The sequence below is a fragment of the Polypterus senegalus genome, chromosome 12 (genome assembly GCF_016835505.1).
Source record: "Polypterus senegalus isolate Bchr_013 chromosome 12, ASM1683550v1, whole genome shotgun sequence".
Taxonomy (NCBI): Eukaryota; Metazoa; Chordata; class Cladistia; order Polypteriformes; family Polypteridae; genus Polypterus; species Polypterus senegalus.
The window spans coordinates 39,960,470-39,985,401 of NC_053165.1; the positions used below are offsets into that span (position 1 = coordinate 39,960,470).

The 24,932-nt window shown below is 37.8% G+C and overlaps 1 protein-coding gene across 1 annotated transcript in view; it reads right to left on the minus strand.

The window, feature by feature from the left end:
- Nucleotides 1-24,932, minus strand: part of nup210 (nucleoporin 210) — a 232,127-nt gene that overhangs the window by 5,099 nt on the left and 202,096 nt on the right. Inside the window, exons 36-39 of the mRNA XM_039770930.1 lie at nt 13,446-13,699; nt 13,127-13,343; nt 5,913-6,035; nt 5,741-5,815 (exon numbers count right to left, since the gene is read on the minus strand). Coding sequence (XP_039626864.1) covers nt 5,741-5,815; nt 5,913-6,035; nt 13,127-13,343; nt 13,446-13,699 — 669 coding nt within the window. The remainder of the gene's footprint in view (nt 1-5,740; nt 5,816-5,912; nt 6,036-13,126; nt 13,344-13,445; nt 13,700-24,932) is intronic.

Genomic DNA, 24,932 nt, shown 5'->3' on the forward strand with positions numbered 1-24,932 from the left:
TTGTTTGCACCTTATGCTCTATGATGTCAAAAAAAACAGACATAGGTAAATATGATTTTTGGAATTATTCATTTTATGACCTGTATAGTACATTTCGGAAGACATTGAGGCACGGATGCAACATTATTCATATTACTCGTATTCATTCTCATAACATCTTGCGGTTGTAATCAGTGACCACGTGTCCCCCGATCTTGCCAGTCCCCACATTTTGTGGTATGGTGCGGTTTCTTTTGTACTCCAGAACATGCAGAGGAAAGAATAGTACAGGGAAGTAAGTTCAGCACTATATGCAATCATCAAATTCAAATGTTAACAGTTTACACACACGCAAGGGCTGTCCTTCCTACATTTACAACATGTGTACCTGTTGCAATGCGCACACTTCTCTCTATGCTGTGGTTCCTATTACACACCTGAAAGAAAGAGACAATATATGTGACATTTGGAAGAAATAATTTTATGACCTGAATAGTACCAATCAGAAAACATCATCGCACTAATGCAATATTATTAGAAAACGAACAGCGTCAGATCAGGTGTGAATTTATACTGGCGCTGTTAGTTACAGTCAGATCAGGAGTGGCGGGGGGTTAGAGCGTGATCGTGATTGAGAGAATAAAACTGAAAAAGGCAAACTTTTACAAGTACAATAAATTTATATCCAATGTCCCATATATTTGTCTCTCTTTTTTTCTCCGTGCTGCGTTAACATTGTGCACCAGAAGGCGTGAGCTTATTCAGTCTAAGCAGGAACACACAGGTGGCCAGTTGCTGTGTGCTATAACAAGCTTGACCTGGCAGAGATCAAGGCACATGTACTGTGCAAGGCATGCACGGGGGCCACTGAGAAAAGAAGAGTGCTCATGGCTCACCTTGCAGAGGAACTTCGTTGTCGCATCTTACTAGAAAAGGCAATGGAAAAAGAAAAGGAGGATGCAACATTGACAAACTTCTTTTCCAAGAGAGTCGCTTTCCCAGGAAAGTAAACTGAGTCAGTGTCAGGTGCCCTTTCAATGTAATAGGAACCATGAATTTGATGATTGCATATAGCGCAGAACTGACCTCTCTGTACTATGCTTTCCTCTGCATGTTCTGGAGTACAACAATAACATTTATTTATATAGCACATTTTCATACAAAAAGAAAATGTAGCTCAAAGTGCTTTACAAAATGGAGAATAGAAAAATAGAAGACACAGTAAAAAATAAAAATAAGTCAACATTAATTAACATAGAATAAGTAAGGTTCAATGGCCAGGGGTGCACAGAAAAAAAAAATCTCCAGACGGCCAAAGAAAAAAAATTAAATCTGTAGGGATTCCAGACAATGAGACTGCCAGTCCCCTCTGGGCAATCTACCTACCATAAGTGAAACAGAGTACAAAAGAAACAGCACCATACGGCAACGTGGAGACTGGCAAGATCAGGGAGGAAAAAACAAAAAAAACAAAACAAAAAACATGCAGTCACCGATTACAACTGCAAGATGTTATGGGAATGAATATGAATAATGTTGCATCCGTGCCACAATGTTTTCTGAAATGTACTATACAGGTCATAAAATGAATAATTCCAAATATCATATATACCTATGTCTCTGTTTTTTTTGATATCATAGACCATAAGGTGCAAACTAATTCACCATGAGCAGGAACACTCAATAAAACTGAATAAAAAAAAAAATCAAGTGACGGTGAGATACGAAGGCGGCAGATTCACCAGCGTTTGTGTGTCAGCTTTTATACCTCCAGATCTGAGAATGTCCAGTCCCATTGCATCAAAACACTACTCACATCTACAGTTACTCCCAGTTTCAAATAAAAACTAACAGCGTCAGATCCCTAGGGTGGTAGTATGTATCGTGATCATGACAGAGAATAAAAGTGGGGGAAAAAAAAAAGGTAACTTTTACAAGTCCTATAAATGTACACCGTCTGTTACAGATGTAAACCAAGTGTATGTGTGTACAGTATAATATTAACAATAAAAGCAGCTCAGTACTGAAAACGGCAAATATAGGAGGCAGTCGGGATTGAACCGGGGACTCTTGATTACAAGTCAGCAAATCATACCGCTACCCCATGGAAGCTGTTGTCTTTTCCTTGAACCTTTTGTGAAAGTGTTTATTTGATCTTTGGACTTCAGGCTTCACACATTATATAGTTTGCCAACATTTTGTCATTTACTGCTAAAATATGAAAAACGTTTCTGTTTCAACATTGTGTATACACAGATTATTTTAGAAATGGAACACACATGAAATGCATGTGTTCCAAATTACAATCTATTATTTCTACTCTAAAACTCCAGCACTTCACTCCCAGATAATCAATCAAGGCATGAGCTGGGAGAACTTTGAGCACGTTCTGCAGTGGTGGGGGGATGGGATACCAGGCTGCTGCTGCTTGTCTTAATCGGCACATTTACAGGACAAAAGATGCTGACAGAGAGGTGCGAACGGATTTAAGGTGGGCCGAGTTTACTAGTTTTTTCGTAGGCTCTGGTAATTGTAATGTTAAACACAAGCACAGTGATGTTTGACAACTATTAAAGAAGCATCATCACTATCTGTATACAAACATAATAACATTTAATAATAAAAATAGTTCAAGGTTTAGAAAAGGAGTTGAGTAACTTATTCCATTAATGAGATGCATTCTTGCAGACTGCTTGCAAAAAACAAACTGTGACTTAAAAGCCAGCAATGTGGAAAGCATTTGATGGCAGATTAATGTAAAATACTTTTTAATGCACACCAATTACCAATAATTAGGCTAACAAAGGGCACATCCAATGAAACATTACTATTTGAAATTTGTGGGAGAATGGAAGTGCTTATATCCTGTGTAATAAATATACAATATGTTCTGACCATGCAAGGATTTCTTTAAACTGTCCTCAGATATAAAGAGCTAAATTTAGCTTTCAGTCATTCTGGACACTGAGTCAAATGAAAAGAATGGACTGAGGGAAATGTTTAAATTACTTCTCTACAAATGTCCTGGCTTATTACCACTTATTTTTCTGTAACATATGCTACCCTTGAGACATAAAAGATTGACCGTAAATAGTTAACACTGGTTTGGGGAAAGCAAAATTCATCTTAAGATCCACTTCTGGCATTAAAAGTGATCTATTTATAGTAAAACTGAACTAAACATTACTGCGCATGCAGTTGTAATGCCATGCTGATCACAATCCCATTTCAGAAGCACTTCCAGAAGGATCTCATCTCCAAATTCGAACCCTTTTCAATTACACAAACACGACTTGAGAAACAGACCACAAGATCATGATCTTAATCTGCAAATGACAGATTTGGTGCGTCATTTGAGACCTTCTCCAGGGGACTTTGGCCTTTGCTCCCTGTGGTGTTTTTTTTTTCTTTCTTCAATCTTTATACAATTTATTTTTTGAATAGCCCAAAATCACACAAGAAGTGCCGCAATGGGCTTTAACAGGCAGTGCCTCTTGACAGCCCCCCAGCCTTGACTCTCTAAGAAGACAAGGAAAAACTCCCACAAAAACCCTTGTACGGAAAAAATAGAATAAACCAGTTCAGAGAGAGACCCCTTTCCAGGTAAGTTGGACATGCAGTGGGTGTCAAGTAAAAGGGGTAAATATAATACAATACAATACACAGACATTTTCATCTCAAGTAATCTTACTGCAGTAATGTTGGAATGGAATAGTGATTTGTTGCCAGAGGGCAGAATTTGTACATACATAAAACGCACCTTCCAATTGTGCTTTTATTTATTTATTTATTTATTTTCATTTATTAAGCGTGTGTCATATTTGACTAGGACGGGTATGTTATTTATTCAATTCAGTTCATATTAAATCTCTTTCAGTAGTTCTTTACCCTGTTCTCAGGAAAGACTATTTATCAGCCCATTAGGCAAACTGATGAGCTCTCTAACTTAACTTGTTCGTTTTGAAAAATGCAAATATTTTAAGCAAATGAAACATTTTACAGCATAAAGGAAGCATTAATTAATGCATTCATTACTTTGAGGGGGAGAAATCTAAATGGAACCTTAGAAATGGAGGGAGACTCGACATTGGATGCTTATGCTTGTATGGTACTGAAGTATTACAAAAACCTTCTTTGCTGCCTTATACTGTATATAAAATCTTCAGCAGGCATTTAGAAGGAACAGACACTATACCAAAGCAAAAGAAAGAAAAAAGATAAGGGGAAGAAGGCAGAAGAAATCCATTTGTAACTAGTTTGACAGACTGTGGCAATTATTAGGAAATTCAAAGTTGTCACGAGTGGCAGAGATGCCTTTTGTTTAGGAATAAGCAGATGAACACTCATGATCATTAGCAACGTTAGTGCACTGAATTTGTTGCATATCTTACTACACGTTACTAGGAGTAAACCAAAATAAAAGTCATGATGCAACAAAAATGTTTCTTATTTTAATGTTGTCCAAGTGTTGCTTCTAACAATATCTTTTCTTTGAGTGGTCAAAGTCTAGATGCTTTTGATCTACGTGCTGTGTACTTCTATAGTGCAACCAACACCAGGTTACAACACACCAGGTGTCCTTTGGTGGAAAAATACAAGAAAAAAAAAAAAAAAATTTCCAGAAATTAAATGTTTATTGTATTTCTGACTGTGATGTTACTAATGACAATGAAAGTCAACAATGTATGGGAGTTAGAGAGAAAAAAAAACACACACACACACAAAAATTAATCAGCCATATATTCGTGACAGTTTTTGTGTTTTAAATTGCCACATTAAACCCAGGTTGAAGCTCCAACCCCACCACAAACACCCCTTCCACTCATTTCCCCAACTGGTATTCACAGCAATAACTTTTTCACATAGGAGCATTTTGAGATAATAATCTAATTAAATGTAACAGCCAGTTAACTTTTCATCTAAGTTTTTGTTATAAACTCTCCAACTAATGACAGAAAGGACTGCCACACCATATTTAAGTAGAAAATACTATTTTATTACATGCGGTAACACCCTTCTACAGTGAACACCATCTCACGGGAATTTGTACTAAAGTATTGTGCACAAAGCAAGCCCTGTGGTACAAAATGTTAGTCATGGAGGGCACACATAGCACTGCTGCTCAGATTGCAATAAGTTGCCCAATTCTTACTACAAAAAGGGAGTAAGGCTTATGACAGCAATGCTATTGTTCATTTATTTAGGGTTTATTTGTGTGAAATACACAAGTGAATCAAGAATCAATGTAACATTGATAACACATGAAATACAACAAGACTCGGTTTAGATAGATAGATAGATAGATAGATACTTTATTAATCCCAAGAGGAAATTCTCATAATCCAGCAAAAAACAATATTAAAGAGTAATAAAAATGCAAGTGAAAACAGAAAATAACATTGAATAATGTTAGCGTTTACCCCCCGGGTGGAACTGAAGAGTCGCATAGTGTGGGGGAGGAACGATCTCCTCAGTCTGTCAGTGGAGCAGGACGGTGACAAAAGTCTGTCACAGAAGCTACTCCTCTGACTGGAGATGACAATGTTCAGTGGATGCAGTGCATTCTCCATAATTGACAGTTTAAACTGCTCTGATCATATAGAATCCAAAACAGAAGAATTTCCCATCACAATCATGGGACTGGTATCTTATTTAAGCAAAGGAGTGACCAACTAAATGAGATTCGACCCATAGGCATTTTGAGACATTTCATTTACAAAGCTCTGAATTAAGCAGTTACTTCACTCACAGTAATGCATACCTGATTTAACTGGTGTTCTAGGAAGAAATGCTGGATGATAAACCTGCTCCCGTGGTGAAAATAAGGCATGGCACACTGAAATGAGAAAGTAAAAAAGACAATGAGAGATGGAGCTTAAAAGTTTTTCTTTTACTGAATTGTCTAACTTCACATGTCAAAAAAATGTGCATACCAATGATTACTACAGCAGTTACAGCAAGAAGTGTAAAAAGTGTGAAAAACATTGCTTGGTATGAGTCGATGAAGTGCTGTAGGAGTCCTCCTCTCTCCCAAGAACCAGCCATTGGGGTGCCAGCTAGTGAGGAAGCAGAAACACACAGATTATAGAACAGAAACATCAGGCATATCCATCTCTGTCATTTAATTCCAAGGAATCTGAACCTTCTCTGGGCTGATGAAAGCTAATTTTTGTTTTATTTGAAACTATATTTTTTAATTTAATATAATAATGAGATTAAACCTTTATGTTCATATTTTACACTAATATTTAGTGTATCTAAGTGACAGAGCCTTTATAAAAATGAATTCTCATTTGAGTTGGACAATATAACAAAAACATTTAAAAAAAACCCAAAATGGTTAGAGTTTAAAGGGACTATGAATGTCTTTATGCTCAAGTTCAAACTCTGCGATTACAATTGATTTTTAAACATAAAGTCCCTGTTCTTGAGGTGATGCATCTACTTAGACATTCAAAATATTTACTAAGGAAAGAAACAAAATCATATCAGAGTGGCAAATAGTGCATGTTAGAAATATATGACCAAAAGTATGTGGACACCCTGCTAACGTACGGATTTCAAGGTGTGTCAGCCACACACATTGTTAAGGTGCACAAAATCAAGCACACAGTCATGTAATCTCCATTGACAAACACCTGCGATAGAATGGGTCACACTGTAGACCTCAGTGACTTTAAACATGGCATTGTCATGGGATGCCACCTTTTCCACAAGTAAGTATGTGAAACTTCTGGTCTAACTGGATCTGCTCTGGACAACTGTAAGTGCTGATACTGTGAAGCAGAATTGTCAAAGAGCAGAGAGGAGCTGCCGATTGCTGAGGTGCACTAAAAATGACTTATATCCTGTTGCATCACTCACATGCATTTGGAGCTTAATGAAATGGGTTTCCATGGCCAAGCAGTTGCACACAAGCCTAAGATTACTATGCGCAATGTCAATTGTTAGCTGCAGTGGTGCAAAGCACGCTGCCACTGAAGCAGTAGAAACATATTTTCTGGAATGATGAATTATGCTTCACTATTTGGCAGTCAGATGGATGAATCTGGGTTGGACTCCACAGTGTCTACTATTAAATTTGCTGGAGGAGGTATACATTTTTACGGTTTGGGTTAGGCTCCTTGGTGCATGTGAAAAGTACATTTGTTACAAAACACAAAGTCATTTTAGACAATTATGCCCTTTCAAATTTGTGGAAATAGTTTGGGAAAAGCCCTTTTTTTTTGTTCAGCATCAATGTGCCCCTATGCACAAAGTCATGGTTCGATGTGTTTGGTGTGAAGGAACTTAAGTGGCCGACACAAAGCCGAGCCGTGCCCTAAACCTTACTGAACATCACTGAAATGAATTGGAATGCTGACTGAGAGCCATCAATATTTGATCTCACAAATGCACTTTTGATTGAATGGGCACAAATTCCCACAGACACACTGTAAAATCTTGAGGAAGGTCTTGTAGGAAGAATGAAGGCTGCTATAGCTTCAAAGCTGAGGACAGGGAATTCCAACAAGCTCATATAAGTGCAATCGTCATTTGACCACAAACTTTTGACCATAGGCGTACAGTAGGACGCTACATTCTCACAGCCGCTTAACATTTAACTGGACAATTAATTTGATTATTTTCAGGAATATTTGTGAAAATTTCCAGAGAGTGTTTAAACATAAGATTTATGGTAATAATATGTTATCCATATCCATACTTACTGTATGTGAGCAGCTATAGAAAAACAACAGGTACATAAAAGACATTTCTAGAACAGTAAAACCTCGATTCTTCGTCTGTCTCTGTTAATCGTTAGGGCTCAAAACAAAAAGCGTACGCCAGCGCCTACCTATTACTGTACTACTACTACCATGCTCTGCACAGTGGAACAACTCTCCCTTCTACTAGCACATAGTGTTCATCCCCAGCACCAAGTGTCAAGCCGCATTTTGAAATCATAGTGTCAGTTACAGATCTTCGGTTTTAATGGCATTTTGTACCATTTCTCTTTTATAATAATTAATCTACTATATATTCTTATGGCTGATAAACGTAAGTGTGTGGTGTTGGAATTGTCACAAAAATTTGAAATTATTAACACTAGTATCCCTGAAACCTACGAAAAAAGTTCTTAATGCCAGGTCACCTTAAATTCCTTTGCACCTCTTCATCAGTGTATTTGCTTTGCAAATGTGTCAATCAGCGCAAGCAGCCTGCTATCCCATTCCCCACCAACGAATCTGAATTTCTCACAGCTCAAGACTGTTTATCTTGAAATGAGGTGCTTGGAATTGTACAGGGTATATCATTTATCGTTATTTGGAATACATACATTTCTTGTGTGTTCTGTGTCTACGATGATCTGTGTAAATGCAAGATGACAGGAAATGCGAGGCATTGATGTCGAACACATAACTGAAACAGAAAGTTTTTCATGTAATGACAAAATGCTGACGTGAAGTGTATAATGTATGAAGTCCAAATATCAAATAAACACTTTCACAAAAGGTATAACAAAACAAGTGCACCTTTATTTAGGAAAATAACCAAAGAAAAAGAAATGATTCAATTTAAATGTTGCTGTCAATATGTCAAAACCAAAACTCAAATATCAATTGCTTGACTGGTTTAGCGGTAAGAACAGCATCTTCTAAATCAAGGGGTTGCAGGTTCGACCTCAGGTCTACCCTGTAATTTCCATTTTGAATAGTGAGTATTACAGTAATCCCTCTCTATATCGCACTTCGACTTTCGCGGCTTCACTCTATCGCAGATATTAAATGTAAGCATATCTAAATATATATCACTGATTTTTCGCTGGTTCGCGGATTTCTGCGGACAATGTGTCTTTTAATTTATGGTACATGCTTCCTCAGTTTGTTTGCCCAGTTGATTTCATACAAGGGACCCAATCAGAGCATGCATTACATATTAACTAAAACTCCTCAATGATATAAGATATGCTTCCCGTGCGGTGCTTGGTTGTTTGCTTTTCTTTCTCTCTCTCTCACCCTCTCTGACATTCTCTGCACCTGACGGAGGGGGTGTGAGCAGAGGGGCTGTTTGCACAGAGGATATGGACGCTCCTCTACAAAATGCCGCTTTATCACGGTGCTCGCATACTTAAAAGCACGTATTGATTTTTTGATTGTTTGCTTTTATCTCGCTCTCTCTCTCTGACATTCTCTGCTCCTGACGGCACTCCTTTGAAGAGAAGATATGTTTGCATTCTTTTAATTATGAGAAAGAACTGTCATCTCTGTCTTGTCATGGAGCACAGTTTAAACTTTTGACTAAAGGGTGTTATTTCATGTCTAGAGGACTCTAATAATGTTAACAGTGCGGGAGAGTTTATAAGGGCTTAAAATATATAAAAATTACCATACAAACACACAGTATAGTTTCTACTTCGCGGATTTTCATTTATCGCGGGGGGTTCTGGAACGTAACCCCCGCGATCGAGGAGAGATTACTGTACTATTAAATAATAAAAACATACTTTTGATTTGAGTCTTACAGTCAGTGTAAAGTTTTGCTACTTGTAAAAGATATCGCTGAAGGGATATAAGCAGACACACAAATGCTGGTGAATCATGTTTTCTTGGTGTCTTGTTGTTACTTGAAATTTTTTTTATTCAGTTTTATTCTTGAATAACCCAGCCAGGGTATGCACAAACCAGTGTGTTTCTTCATGCCAGTCCCAAGCCCAGGTAACTGGGGAGGGTTGCGTCAGGAAGGGCATCTGGTGTAAAATTTTGCCAGATCAACATGCAGACAATACAGATTTCCATACTGGATTGGTCGAGTCCCAGGTTAACAACGACCGTCACAAGTACCAGTACAGCTAACAGGGTGCTGGCGGAAATTGGGCTACTGTTGGCTGCAGAAGGAGAAGAAGAGGGGGAATACATGTCTGGAGGAAAGAGGAGAGGAGGAAGGTTAAGAGAGAGGAACTGAGGGTTGGAACTTTGAATGATGGCAGTATGACTAAGGGGAGAGAGTTAGCAGATCTGATGGAGAGAAGAAAGGTTGATATATTGTGTGTGCAAGAGACTAAATGGAAGGGGAGTAAGGTGAGGTGGATCTGAGGTGGACTCAAATTGTTATATTATGGTGTGGATGGGAGAAGAAATGGGGTAGGGGGGTATTCTGAAGGAACAGTATGTGAAGAGTGTTTTGGAGATGAAATGAATGTCAGATAGAGTGATGATTATGAAGCTGGAAACTGAAGGTGTGATGATGAATGTTGTTAGTGCAGATGTCCCGCAAGTTGGGTGCGTGATGGATGAGAAAGAAGATTTCTGGAGTGAGTTGGATGAAGACGTGGACAGTGTACCCAAGGGACAGAGAGTGGTCATTGGAGTGGATTTCAATGGTGAAGGGAACAGAGGAAATTAGCAGGTGATGGGTAGGTATGGTGTCAAGGAGAGGAATGAAGATGGTCAGATGAGAGTGGATTTTGCGAAAAGGATGGGCATGGCTGTGGTGGATACGGATTTTAAGAAAAGGGAGGAACATAGGGTGATGTACAAGAGTGGAGGAAGATGCACACAGGTAGATTATATCCTATGCAGAAGACTCAACATGAAGGAGATTAAAGACTTCAAAGAGGTGGTAGGGGAAAGTGTAGCTAGATAGCATAGGATGGTGGTCTGTAGGATGACGGAGATCAAGAAAAGGAAGAGAGGGAGGGCAGAGCCAAGGATCAAATGGTGGAATTTGAAAAAGGAAGACTGGAAGGATGAGTTTAGGGAGGAGGTAAAAAAGGCACTGGTTGGCAGTGAAGAGTTAACAGACAGTTGGGCAACTACAGCAGAAGTAGTAAGGGTGACAGCAAGAAAGGTGCTTGGCGTGACATCTGAACAGAGGAAGGAAGAAAAGGAAACCTGGTGGTGGAATGGAGAAGTACAGGAGAGTACACAGTGTAAGAGGATGGTGAAAAAAGAAGTGGTATAGTCAGAGAGATGCAGAAAGTATACAAGAGTACAAGGAGATAAGGTGCAAAGTGAAGAGAGAAATGGTAAAGGCTAAAGAAAAGGCATATGATGAGTTGTGTGCGAGGTTGGACACTAAGGAGGGAGAATAGGACCTGTACCGATTACCTAGACAGAGGGACTGAGCTGGGAAAGATGTGCAGCAGGTTAGGGTGACAAATGGATAAAGATGGAACATACTCACAAGCGAGGAAGTTGTGTTGAGCAGATACAAGGAGTACCTTGAGAGGTGGATGAATGAAGAGATGAGAGAGAGAGAGAGAGAGAAGGCTGTATGATGTAGAGATGGTGAATCAAGAAGTGCAATGGATTTGCAAGGAGTAAGTAAGGACACCTATGAAGAGGATTAAGAATGGAAAAGCCATTGGTCCAGATGACATACCTGTGGAAGCATGGAGGTGTTTGGGAGAGATGGCAGTGGAGTTTTTAACCAGACTGTTTAATGGAATCTTGGAAAGTGAGAGGATGCCTGCGGAGTGAAGAAGAAGTGTACTGGTACCTATTTTTTAAGAATAAGGGGGACATGCAGAGCTGTAGTAACTACAGGGAGATAAAACTGATGAGACACAGCATGAAGTTTAGGGAAAGAGCAGTGAAAGCGAGATTAAGAAGGGAGGTGATGATTAGTGAGCAGCAGTATGGTTTCATGCCAAGAATGAACCCCACAGATGCAATGTTTGCTCTGAGGATGTTGATGGAAAAGTATAGAGAAGGCCAGAAGAAGTTACATTGTGTTTTTGTGGACCTGGAGAAAGTATATGACAGGGCGCCTCGAGAGGCATTGTGGTATTGTATGAGAAAGTCGGGAGTGGCAGAGAAGTTTGTACAGGATATGTACGAGGGTAATGTGACAGTGGTGAAGTCTGCGGTAGGAGTGACAAATGCATTCAACATTAGAGGTAAGATTACTTCAGGGATCGGCTCTGAGCCCTTTCTTATTTACAATGGTGACGGACAGGTTGACAGATGAGATTAGACAGGAGTCTCCTTTGACTATGATGTTTCCTGATGACACTGTGATCTGTAACGAGAGTAGGGAGTAGGTTGAGAAGACTCCGGAGAGGTGGAGATATGCTCTAGAGAGGAGAGGAATGAAGGTCAGTAGAAACAAGATAGAATACATGTGTGTAAACGAGAGTGAGGTCAGTAGAATGGTGAGGATGCAAGGAGTAGAGTTGGCGAAGGTGGATGAGTTTAAATACTTGGGATCAACAGTACAAAGTAATAGGGATTGTGGAAGAGAGGTGAAAAAGAGTGCAGGCAGTATGGAATGGGTGGAGAAGAGTGTCTGGAGTGATTTGTGACAGATGGATATCAGCAAGAGTGAAAGGGAAGGTCTACAGGACGGTAGTGAGTCCAGCTATGTTATATGGGTTGGAGACGGTGGCACTGACCAGAAAGCAAGAGACAGAGCTGGAGGTGGCAGAGTTAAAGATGCTAAGATTTGCATTGGGTGTGACGTGGATGTATAGGATTAGAAATTAGTACATTAAAGGGTCAACTCAGGTTGGATGGTTGGGAGACAAAGTCAGAGAGGCGAGATTGCGTTGGTTTGGACATGTGCAGAGGAGAGATGCCGAGTAAACTGGGAGAAGGATGCTAAGGATAGAGCTGCCAGGGAAGAGGAAAAGAGGAAGCCCTAAAAGAAAGTTTATGGATGTGGTGAGAGAGGACATGCAGGTGATGAGTGTAACAGAACAAGATGCAGAGGACAAAAAGATATGGAAGAAGATGGTCTGCTGTGGCAACCCCTAACGGGAGCAGCCGAAAAAAGATATTATATTTTGTTTTGTAAATATATATGGCTATAGTATGTAGTTTTTAAAGTAGCTGTTATGTTATCCGCCTTTTCTCTTATCCGTCACAGCCTTGGTCCCGACCCCTGACGGATAATTGAGGTTTTACTGTATTTTAATTTCAATAAAAGTAGGGCATTAATAAATATCAAGTCCTGCAACTACTGTTCGGTAGGGCTTTCTCCTACTAATGAACGAGTGACACCTGACAGTTTTCAATCACATTTGTCTTGCATCAGTCAAAAATGGCAAGTGGATATCTTAAATCAGCAGAGTGGCCTGCAATCAATTTCTACATTGGACAGGTCTGCATGAATTACATTCAGCATTTCTTACAATCTCTACATTACATACAGATGTCATAGATACCTTGCATTGCAGTACTTCTATCTGATGCATGTGTCATTGTTACTGGAACAATAATGGACTGCTCTGTTAGTGGGCTAGAGACAGAGATGCCTGCTGATAGATCACCCTGAGTCAGAAGCCTTGGGTCAGACATGCTGACTGTGTACTTCACAAAGCTAGGTGTGGCATAGGATGTCTCTTTTTCCAGAACAACAATGTGAGGAGAACTTGACTTCACCTAGAGAATAAATTGAGTTATGTTAGATAGTTATCTGCAACTGTCAGATGTAAATAATAACACAAATATATTTCACACTGTTTTATGCTTAGACATGCTCACCTCAACGTTGCCAAGAACTTCAGAGGGCCCATAGACTGTAATATCAGCAGCAGTGTGCAGGTTATTTAGTGTGATTTCTGTCTGATCAGTGTAGAAGCCAGGCGTGAAAGGAACTTCAGTGGTGACCTGCTCTCCTGAGAAGTGGCTCCCTTGTAAAGCTGCCTTCACTATTATGAACTTGTGAGACATACGGAGGAGCAGCTTGAGCTGGGTCCGGCTAAGCCTCTGCATGCTAAGAGAGCAGGTGTAGTAACCTATAAAGGACAAGGAGAAAGTATATAACCAGTTAAAAACTTCTAAGTGATTTTTGGAACAAGTGCACTGACTGTAGAATGGTGTGTGGTCGTTTTCAAAATCAGCAAACGAAGCTCCAGTTGATTGTGTTTGTTAAGGCAGTGTAAACTAGCAGTGCTGATAACTTCAAGCAACCGCAGTTTAAAAGAGTTTAGATTTCTTTAATGGTGATGGCCTCCTGGGAATTAACTCTGCTGCAGAATAAACATTCTGATATCTTTAAATATGATTAATGCTCCACTACAGCAGCATATCAGGACACCCAAAAGTACAATTCTAACAAGACAAATGGATATGTGCAGTATTACACAAATGATGTGCTTAATTGCAGCAGAGCTTCAGAGACGGACACATTCTTATGATGGTGATACAACACTCTTATCTCGTCTTTTTGTCACCATCAGCAATAAAATCTGCCCTCATTCATCTTTGGGCAAACATTTCAGCAACGCCAAGACACTACACAGGAATGAAGATCCCTATTGAGAGCAATTAGCATCAAAATTAAGACTTCCTGATCATGAAGACCATTCAATTACAAGGGTTGCTATGGAAACCATTGGCATCCAGAAGTCTTTCAATTTCTGTGTACAAAGTACTGTATGTATCATTCTAAGGAAAGTTTTGAGTAAACTGAATAAATTGCTATGAATTATTTAATCGGTGCTTCAGAAATTGCCTTCAATTGTGTGCAGAATAGAGAAAATATTCAGTATCTTCATAATTATGCAAATACAAGTGGCACAACCACAGAATGGCTTAATGTAACTCTGAACCTACCAGGATTTTACTCATTTATTCAATTACCAAACCTTGCCAAAAATGTAATGCTAATGTATACAAAAAAAACCCCACAAAAACAATACAAAAAAAAAACAAAAAAAAAAACACATACACAATTATAATAAAGAAATTTCATCCTAATAGTAATTGTAAACAAACACACTGAAACAATGAGAAATGTGTGCAAGCTCATCAGACCACACAACTAGTAACATTTTAGTGGGGGCGCGAGTCCTAAAACACCAAATGCAGCTTTTTCAGATTACACGTATCTATGTTAGGATTCCCTTGAACAAAAACAGTAAACACGGTTTTCATAGATACAGAGGTGAAACTAAGTGTTGTGTTTGGTTTGATTAATATAAGATTTACAAATCAGTATGGATCAGCCATAAATAAAATGTAAGAAGCAGACTTTGACCTGCAGTCTTAATCAGGTAAACTATTAGTAATACGCACACACACACTCGCAGGTCGCTTTATTAGGTACACCTGTTCAGCTGCTTGTTAGCACAAATATCTAAACAGCCAATCATTTGGCAACAACTCATTGCATTTAGGTATGCAAACATTATCAAGATCACCTGCTGAAGTTCAAACTGATCATTAATATGGGGACGAAAGGTGACTTAAGTGACTTTGAACATGGCATGGTTGTTGGTGCCAGACAGGCCGGTCTGAGTAATTCAGAAATTGCTGATCTACAGGGATTTTCAAACACAACCATCTCTAAGGTTTCTAGAGAATGGTCCGAAAAAGGGAAACTATGCAGAGGGCGGCAGCTCTCTGGTAAAAAAATTCCTTGTTGATGCCAGAGGAAAATGGCCAGACTGGTTCCAGCTGATAGAAAGGCAACAGTAACTCAAATAACTACTCATTAGAACATTTCTGGACACACAACACGTCGAATCTTGAAGCAGATGGGCTTTAGCAGCAGGAGACCACACTGGTTGCCACTCCTATCAGCTAAGAACAGGCAACTCAGGTTACAAGTCACACTGGCTCAACAAAATTGGACAATAGAAAATTGTAAGAACGTTGTCCAGTCTGAGGAGTCTCGATTTCTGCTGCAACATTTGGATGGTAGGATCTTAATTTGGTGTCAATAGCATGAAAGCAGGGATCCATCCTGCCTTCTATTAACGGTTCAGAATGGTGATGGTGGTGTAATGGTATAGGGGATATTTTCTTGGCACACTTTGGGCCCCTTAGTACAAACTGAGCATCATTTAAATACCACAGCCTGCCTGAGTATTTCTGCTGACTATTCCTTTATGACTGCAGTGTATCCATCTTTATTATTACACTAAACAAATACATCATCTTTGGATTCATGCATTCATAGACGCAAATGGGGTCATGTCAATAGCAGGATTAACATCCCACCAAGATCCACTCCTATACGCAAGGACATCTCTTGTAGATCAGTGCATGAGCACACAACTCCATTATAAAGTGTTCTAACCAATGCAACGGAAATGGACCATTCCCTATTCCCACCAAACCTTTACAAGCTACTGCCAATACTACAAACACAAACTGATGTGCGTGCATGTCAGTTTGTGTTCATATTAACAAAACCCGCTGAAAGTCAAGCAATCAAATATCACATTCATCAGTTGGGATTGAGAAACTGAGTTAGAGAAAACAAAACACATTTCAAAATGCATGTTTTCAAAACAAACAATGGTGGACATCCATGTAATTTTTTTTTTTTTTAACTATTAATAATATTTTAATTCTTGTATATTCTACTCTGCTTCCCTTTCCTGTAGGATAGATTCTGAGGAGCAGACAGATTTCATGTAGAGCATTTGTCAGGGGTTTGGTGTTTTGTATAGGATAATATTTTGTCATTTCATATGTTTCTTTTTCTTGAAATTCATGTTAAATAAAAAAATTATATGAAAAATAAAAGTAAACATAAAAGCAGGCAAGCAATGTTAGTAAACCATTATTATTGTCAGTATAGTAATCGTCTGCTCAGGGACAGTAGTTTGAGAAAAAAAAAAAAAAAAGACACTTTCTTGAAAATTTTAATTCCCAACAGACAGCTCATCTCCAGTTTTCTGTGTGTAGCAGTGACATACAAAATTGTACAGCTGTAATATAGAAAAGTGATACTTTTTAATCGGAGCTGTGTGATTTTAGATGCTTAACTTAGCTTGACACATGTGAATAGTTTTGGAATTTTAAACATCTGAGCTAAGTAAAATAATGCATTTCAATTTTTTTGTGAGGGGGAATAAAATAAATACAATTTGGCACTGAATTTATCATCGTGCCAGAAATAATCAAGAAAAAACTTGAAAGAATAGCCTTAATTTTGACCTCTAAAACACAAAGACAGGGGCAAAAAATGCTACCACAATGACATATAATAGTAATATTTTACAGGTATGACTGTCACTATTTTACAAAAATATTCAGCTTTAATACTCCAGTTCCTTCTGATGCTTTTCATCGCTTCCCCATTCCACCTTAATGTGCACAGATTGAGGAACTAGGTCATTTTAATTCCAGATGCCATGTCTTAGGCCAGGGCTTTTCAAACAGTGGGCCTGCAGGAGGTTCACTTTCATGAAAACAAAAATCTGTTCCAATTTTAAAGACAGTCTTTAATTTGTCACATGTAGTTTTAAAATAAACATACTGATAACTTAAAATGTTTTTCAACTGTTGCATAAACGTAGTTCTGCATCAACATAGTTGTAGACTAAAGCAGAGGTTCTCAACGTGTGTGACAAGGCCAGCATGTGAGGCGACAAAAAAAACATATGGGAGATGTGAGTGGGCATTAAAAGAACTGTTGGATCCATGCTTGGCTGTGTTTCAAGTCAAGTCCACTTCTTCATCTCACAGTGGCCCTTCACTTGTGTGTCCACTTGCCCATGCCAATTCAAAGTCTTGCACTGCTCATAGGGGGTCTGAGAAGCAGAAAGCCGTTTAAGGCCATCAAAACTGGAATCACATATTGACAATAATGACTCTACAGAACAAAGAAAATTGGTGAATCAAGTAGCGGTGTAAAAAAATATCGATACACTTGAGTAATGCAATATTATGTTTTTTGATCACTGCAAAACATTTTTTCTTAACAAGTAAAAATTTCTTATTTTAAGGTAATATATTTAATATTTTGCCCCAAGAGATTAAATATCTCATGTTGCAATGATACTTGCTAGATTTTTCTCAATTCAAGATAACTGGTCTTAAGCTATTTAGATATAAAGTATAATTCCAACAAAATTTCGACTTAAAAAAAGCACAACTGTGAGAGAAAAGCCTGTTAACTACAGTGATGAGCATAGCAGGACATGTACAGTGATCCCTCGCTTTATCGTGCTTTGACTTTCGCGGCTTCACTCCATTGCGGATTTTAAATGTAAGCATATCTAAATATATATCATGGATTTTTCGCTGGTTCACGGATTTCTGCGGACAATGGGTCTTTTAATTTATGGTACATGCTTCCTCAGTTTGTTTGCCCAGTTGATTTCATACAAGGGACGCTATTGGCGGATGGCTTAGAAGCTACCCAATCACAGCATGTATTACGTATTAAATAAAACTCCTCAATGATATACGATATGCTTCCCGCGCGACGCTTGATTGTTTGCTTTTCTCTGTCTCTCCCACTCTCTCTGACATTCTCTGGGCCTGATGGAGGGGGTGTGAGCAGAGGGGGTGTTTGCCTAGAGGATACGGACGCTCCTCTAAAAAATGCCGCCGTATCGCCGGTGCTTCGGCATACTTAAAAGACCAAAAGCATGTATTGATTTTTTGATTGTTTGCTTTTCTCTCTCTCTCTCTCTCTCTCTCTCTCTGACATTCTCTGCTCCTGACGGCGCTCCTTTGAAGAGAAGATATGTTTGCATTCTTTTAATTGTGAGAAAGAACTGTCATCTCTGTCTTGTCATGGAGCACAGTTTAAACTTTTGACTAAAGGGTGTTATTTCATGTCTAGAGGGCTCTAATAATGTTAACAGTGTGGGAGAGTTTATAAGGGCTTAAAATATATAAAAATAACCATACAAACATATAGTTTCTACTTCGCGGATTTTCACCTAGCGCGGGGGGTTCTGGAACGCAACCCTCGCAATCGAGGAGGGATTACTGTATTCTTATTTCAAGAACCAAAACTTTCTAGGTTTATCTTGTTTTAAGAAATGAGTAAACACAACCCCAACACTTAAACTCTTTTTATGCCAGAAAGGTTTTAGAATATAACCTTCATTTTGTTAACAACTACGACACTTCAGATTAACACTTGCCTAATTCAGTGGCCTTTCTCTGTAACTAGTATGATTTAACAGCTGGATTCCTTGCAAAGGGTAGTTGTTTATTATATTCAAATGGTAACATTTCTTTTCAAATCAAAATGGTTTTCACATTTTAAAACAAATGACCCTTGTATAAAAAATGTGTCTGGTGGTTTGATGCAAGAGTTTTGTCACTGTGTCAAATAAATGGCTTAAACCAAAACAGTGTTGCTGGAATTTATTAACATAAAAAGAAAAGTTCAAGAATTTAGGAATCTTTAAACGTTTTATATAGTTCAATGATATCCCCATGGCAGTACTTCACAAGAATATGTATTTTATTTCACAGTCTCACAGGAATTAAAATTAACCAGCTTTATAACATCAACAAAACGGATGGACTTATCCAGGTTAGGGATTTTAATTTCAAATGACAAAACATCTCTATCAAAGAACACAGCATCATGAACTTGAAACTCCAAACAATATAATGTATAGTGTTGATATGGCTCAAAAATCGTTTTAAACTCAAAGCCACAAACGAGCAGCAAATAAAACAACGGCAAATCATCTTTGGTGTTTAAACAGCAAAAGCACGAGTGCTGAGCGACTGTAACCATTATGTGTTGTAATATACAGGATCGTTCCATTATTTTAGCAAAAAAATGTATTTACGTCAATGACATTGTTGAGTACATGAAAAGCTAACAGTATAATTACAGTTTTTTTGCAGTGTTCAATTTTTTTTTTTTTTTTTTTTTAACAAGTACGGTTATTTGTTTTTTTTTTTTAAAATATAATATCCAGCATTGTTTTTGACCACTTCTTTGGATGTAATGGAACATACCTTTCTTTGAGCATGCGTAAACGCGTTCCCTGCGAAGCGTCCTTAGCTTTCACGCGCATCAGATGTTACATTTCGAAACATTCTCACTGTAAGGTTATTAACAATGTTACAATCATTACATAGCTAAAATACTGCTTTGCTCTTCACAGCTGATAAGTAACATATTTCCACATATAAACCAATGGATTTACTTGACGAAGTCACACTGGAAATATTAAAATGTAAGTTTCTAATTGACATTTACTGTTGCTGCAGTGCATTCTGTTTTTATGAATCCACAAGAATTCACATGTCCTCATTGATACCTATAATCATTACGAAACAAAACAGAAGTAGTGGGGCAAGCTAGTTTTGTGTAACCATTACATAAAATTTTAAAAATAAATGCAGGTGTTTATATTATAAATATTTATTTTTTCATTTCCGGTTTTCACCTTTGCAATTTATCCAGCAAACACTGGCCTGAATTATAACTTCCGCTGAACGCAGTTCTTGCATATTGGTACATTTAGCGCTTCTCTTGCCATTTTAGGCATTAATGAGTGGTTTGAGGCTGCACAGCAACAACAGGTTCTTTTTATCCAGCACCATCATTGCTAGATTTCATATATACAGAGAGTTATTATAAAATAAAGGTTGGTTAAATGTCATTGATTTATTTATTTGTTACAGTGATTTATGAAAAAAGTTGTGAAAGATGCTCTGATACAGACTTCTGCTTGCTTAAACATAAATTGAAATGTATCTTTTAAAAATGTGCTAAGTTCTAACTGCACTGCACGCGCCTCATGCTATTACCGGTAATAAAAGTGAGCAAGACCCAAATCGCTTCTATTAGAGATACCTTTAAAGAAAAACTTTAAAATTTAGAGGCCAGTATTTTAAAATTCTTATCGATTTTGAGGTATCCACAATTGTAAGCTCATTGCTCGAATGTAAAAAGATCTCTGCACTTGAAACTGCAAGGGGGGCACCCACACCCCCTTAACTTCGATATCAAATCCATAAATGACCGCGTCATATAAAAAAAAAAAAATCGAAGGTTTGGATGCGACTTATACAGCTTCGTCTATATTCTAGAGCCAGCTTCAAGTGAGATAGTGCTCTTTATTATTTTAATGGCATAGGTGAAGGCCCCAGTCTGAGTGAAATGTTAACGCCCTGCTAATTTTATAAATTCACAAAATAAGTTAGTAAGTCATATGTATCGTGTACTTGTACCATCTTTCAAGAAACTCTTAAAATAGTCGAAATTTGTAAATTTAGCACTTAAAGCCTAAAACCTGAGTTGGAAATGACTGCCTGTAACTGTGCAGATGACATCCAAATATGAATGAATTACTGGCCTTCTCTGTTGCTTTCAAGTTGCAAATTTTACAGAATATCTTCTAAGGACTCTTTCACGTTAAGGTCTGAACATTTCCTTCGAAGAAAAACCTCATGGCCAGTAGTAAATCAAGAGGTCAGAATTATTTCATTTTTTAAATTTTTTTTTTTTTTTAAAGAAATATTGTTGAGCAAACAATGTAGTTATTATCACTTTTGCTTTGTTCTTTTTGTTGAGATTAAAGACTCCTGAAGCAACTTTTATGTCAGAAGTGTCCATAACCTGATGATATTTGAGATCAAGCAGTCGAGAAATATAAATGATAATAGGGAAAAGGAGGACGTTTATGATATGAAAGTGATGACAACAAATACAGTGATGTGAAAAACTATTTGCCCCCTTCCTGATTTCTTATTCTTTTGTATGTTTGTCACACAAAATGTTTCTGATCATCAAACACATTTAACCATTAGTCAAATATAACACAGGTAAACACAAAATGCAGTTTTTAAATGATGTTTTTTATTTAGGGAGAAACAAAATCCAAACCTACATGGCCCTGTGTGAAAAAGGAATTGCCCCCTGAACCTAATAACTGGTTGGCCCACTCAGCTTTGCAGAATTGTTGTAATTCAGCTGTATATACCACTGTATATAGATACTTTATTATTTATTAATCTCAAGGGGAAATTCACATATATTTATAGATTTGGAAATTTGAAGAATAGAAACTTGGGCTTGGTCCTACTCAATTAAAATTTTCCATAATTCAATAAAAGCTTTTTAAAATGTCACACCTGAGCACAGGTGAGCTCATGCATTCATCAAGGCTGTTGCTCCAACATGTTCACCACACCATATAAATCTTTGTGTAAACACATATTTATGTATGTTTGTAATTTATACGAAGTTTATATTAATTTACAAATGTTTTGATAAACTTTATCATGGCATCAGAGAATGATAGCACGTTGCATGTTAATTATCACACACAAGTAAGAATTTCACAGTACTCATGTAGCACTTATTTAGTTCAATACAAACTAGTGTAAAAATATTCCATATCAATAGATAACTAAGCACATATTGTTTCTGTGTTTTATCAGGATGTAAAGAAGATGATTGCTATCTTGTTTTTAAGTTACCCAAAAAATTAACAATGAAAATATAAGCAGTCAAATATTTGAACAATGCTGTCTTTGATTACTAATTTTATTTATGTTAAATAAAAGTAAATATTTTCACTTATGTGAGGCTTCATCAAAGTTCAAAATTCATAAACAGTTTTTTTGATAACTGGTGACTATTTTCGATGTCATTTTCCTGTATTTTTTTTTTTTTTTTAACAGGAGGTGCAGTTTTATTTGCAGCAAGATAACTTGCAAGACAGCTGTACATCTCCCTGTTCTTCTTAATACAATATTCTAAAAAATGCAAGTCTTTCACCTACCCCTCAATCCAGTGAGCAAGGATGTTCCAGAAAACTTTTAAGAGAAGCCAGCCCCTCTAAAATCATTCAATTACCAACCCCCGAATACATACGTCATAGTGAACAGTGAGTTGGAGCAGGTAAGAAAACATTACTTTGAACTGCAACACATAGGGAAAGAGGAGCATTGTATTCTTTCAAAGGATCTTCTCTGTAGATTAATTAGAAATACAGTGACCAACATAGTGCCCGTACTGAGGACAAGAACAAGGGGAGACAAATATACCTCCAAACATGAGGTTTCTTCAATGGCAAAACGTATAGTCAAGTGTTATCCAATGCTACGTGCAGCTGAAGATCAAAATTCATGGGTGAGTGCAAGTAACTAGTTTTTATAGGGGTTTTAGACTGAGCAGTCACACCTTGTATTCACTTGCACACTTTTTAAAAGAGTATAATCTCATTACAGGAACCTGTGTTTAAATAACTCCTAAAAGGCTTCAGAATATCCACACACCTCAGAAGTGACAGTACTCTATGCCTCAAATAAATAAAGAGATGTCTCGACTGAGGTTGAGAATTCAGGCAAGGCCTGAATTTGAAAATGGTTTCTTAAAACCGGGAATGTATAACTGGTGAATTTCCTAAATAAAATAAACAGAACATAGAAAGAGAACAAACAGTTTTCTGATTCACATTTTATTGAAAGTTCCTTCACTCTGGATTTTGTCTGCTGTGGCGTTTCAGATGACTTTGAAATGGACTTTGTTCTGGCATCTGAAGTGGACCTTCCAATTCTACGTCTTTTTCAGTGGCATGGGTATATTAGCGAAAAGCAGGACAATTATAATGTGTTACATGGTATTACGTACGGAATAAGCACCACAGTGAGATGAATTTACATTATTTGCAATATGTCGGAAAACGTTTGTAAGGAGAGTCTTTGCTGAACTGTGCTGCAATGTAACGGACGATGGCGATGGTAACTACAGAGAGAAGTGACATATGAACTGTGCTGCATCTGGGCAAAATGGTGGGGGAAGGATGCTGTCTTTTTAAGGCGAGTCTCTGTTCAAACGTGCTTTCATATAATGGACATTGGCGGATGAAATACAGCACTATCAGCGCATGTAGGAGTGTGACCTGCGGAAACACGGGTGTGTCAGCTGGTCATCCGCACTGGGCCATTCACGTTTTACATCCATACGGTAGTTCCCCTTCACCCGATCAAAGCAGTCGGCCTTCTCATACTTGGACACTTCTGCCATCTCTTGGCAATTTAAAGAAACATGGGTAAAGAACGACACAGAGAGACCAAAGCTGCCATTAGATGGCGTTGTGGTGAAACGTCTGTTGCAATGTGCAGCCATCTTGTCAATGATAAGCACTGGGACGTGTGCCGAATGTTGCGTCAATGGAAAGGTCCCCTGCGCTTCACCATGAACATTTTTCGCAAACAAACCTTCTCCTGGTCACAAAGGAGCCTCATGCCCAGTTTGGTGCCAATCAGACGCCCGGTGCAGATTTGTAAGACAGTCAGAGAGACAGGCAGGCAGGCAGGCAGCAGACAGACAGACAGACAGACAGACAGACAGACTCTGCTTTATATATTAGATAAATAATGAAGGAATATTTTTAAAGAATACTTACAACTTTAAATATGATCTATGTAAGGTTCATTTCAGTTGTTCATTCATGTTCTAGCATATATTATTAGGTAAAAATAATACCAGACATCATATAATTTTTGTTATAAATCATTCTTAATGAAAACAACAACATTAGCTTTAAATTAAAAGGAGAATGTTTGAGTTATATTAGAACATAAAGAGAAAGATATTTAATAAGAATTATGTTATTTGTTTTTCATTAGTGAAAAATGCCACTGCCATGTTTAGAGCTCTGCCATCCAACTTTCCTTCACTTTCTCTACCCCGAAAAAAGTTGTGAAACAAAACATGAGGCATTAGTTCATGTCCTTAAGGTAAAACTTTGCACTTTTACATTGTTTAAAGGAAAAATAAAGACAGTTACTGCAATTCTATCCATCTGTGACTGGCAGCAATTTTCAGGGTTGTTTTTAACGTTAGCTACAGGAATTACATTATTCTGTACATTAAACAGTTTGAATAAAAGGGCTCAACAGAATATAACAATCTTCAATTATTAGCGATTTCTTTTCTATTTCAATTACAAGCTGTGTATAACTGCTTCTGTTAAAATTATCACATTAATTCAACATTATAAATAGGTAAATGTATAATAAATCTATATAGGACTACAGAGGATAAAATAAATTCAGCCTATTTTCTTGGTTGGTTTTTGTTTGTCTTGAAGACCTCCGAGAATCCTGATGCCTTTCTACAGCTGTCTAGTCCTGCCCTTATTGTGGACCAAGATAACTGCATGCTGGCTATTGGAAGTGAACTTGTGACTCAGGAAATGTTGCAGGAAGGTATCATGTACCTTATGGCATACTATTATGCACTACATCTAACATATCCTAAGTGCATTGCCACTGTCCTCTCTGTAATTCAAACTGAAA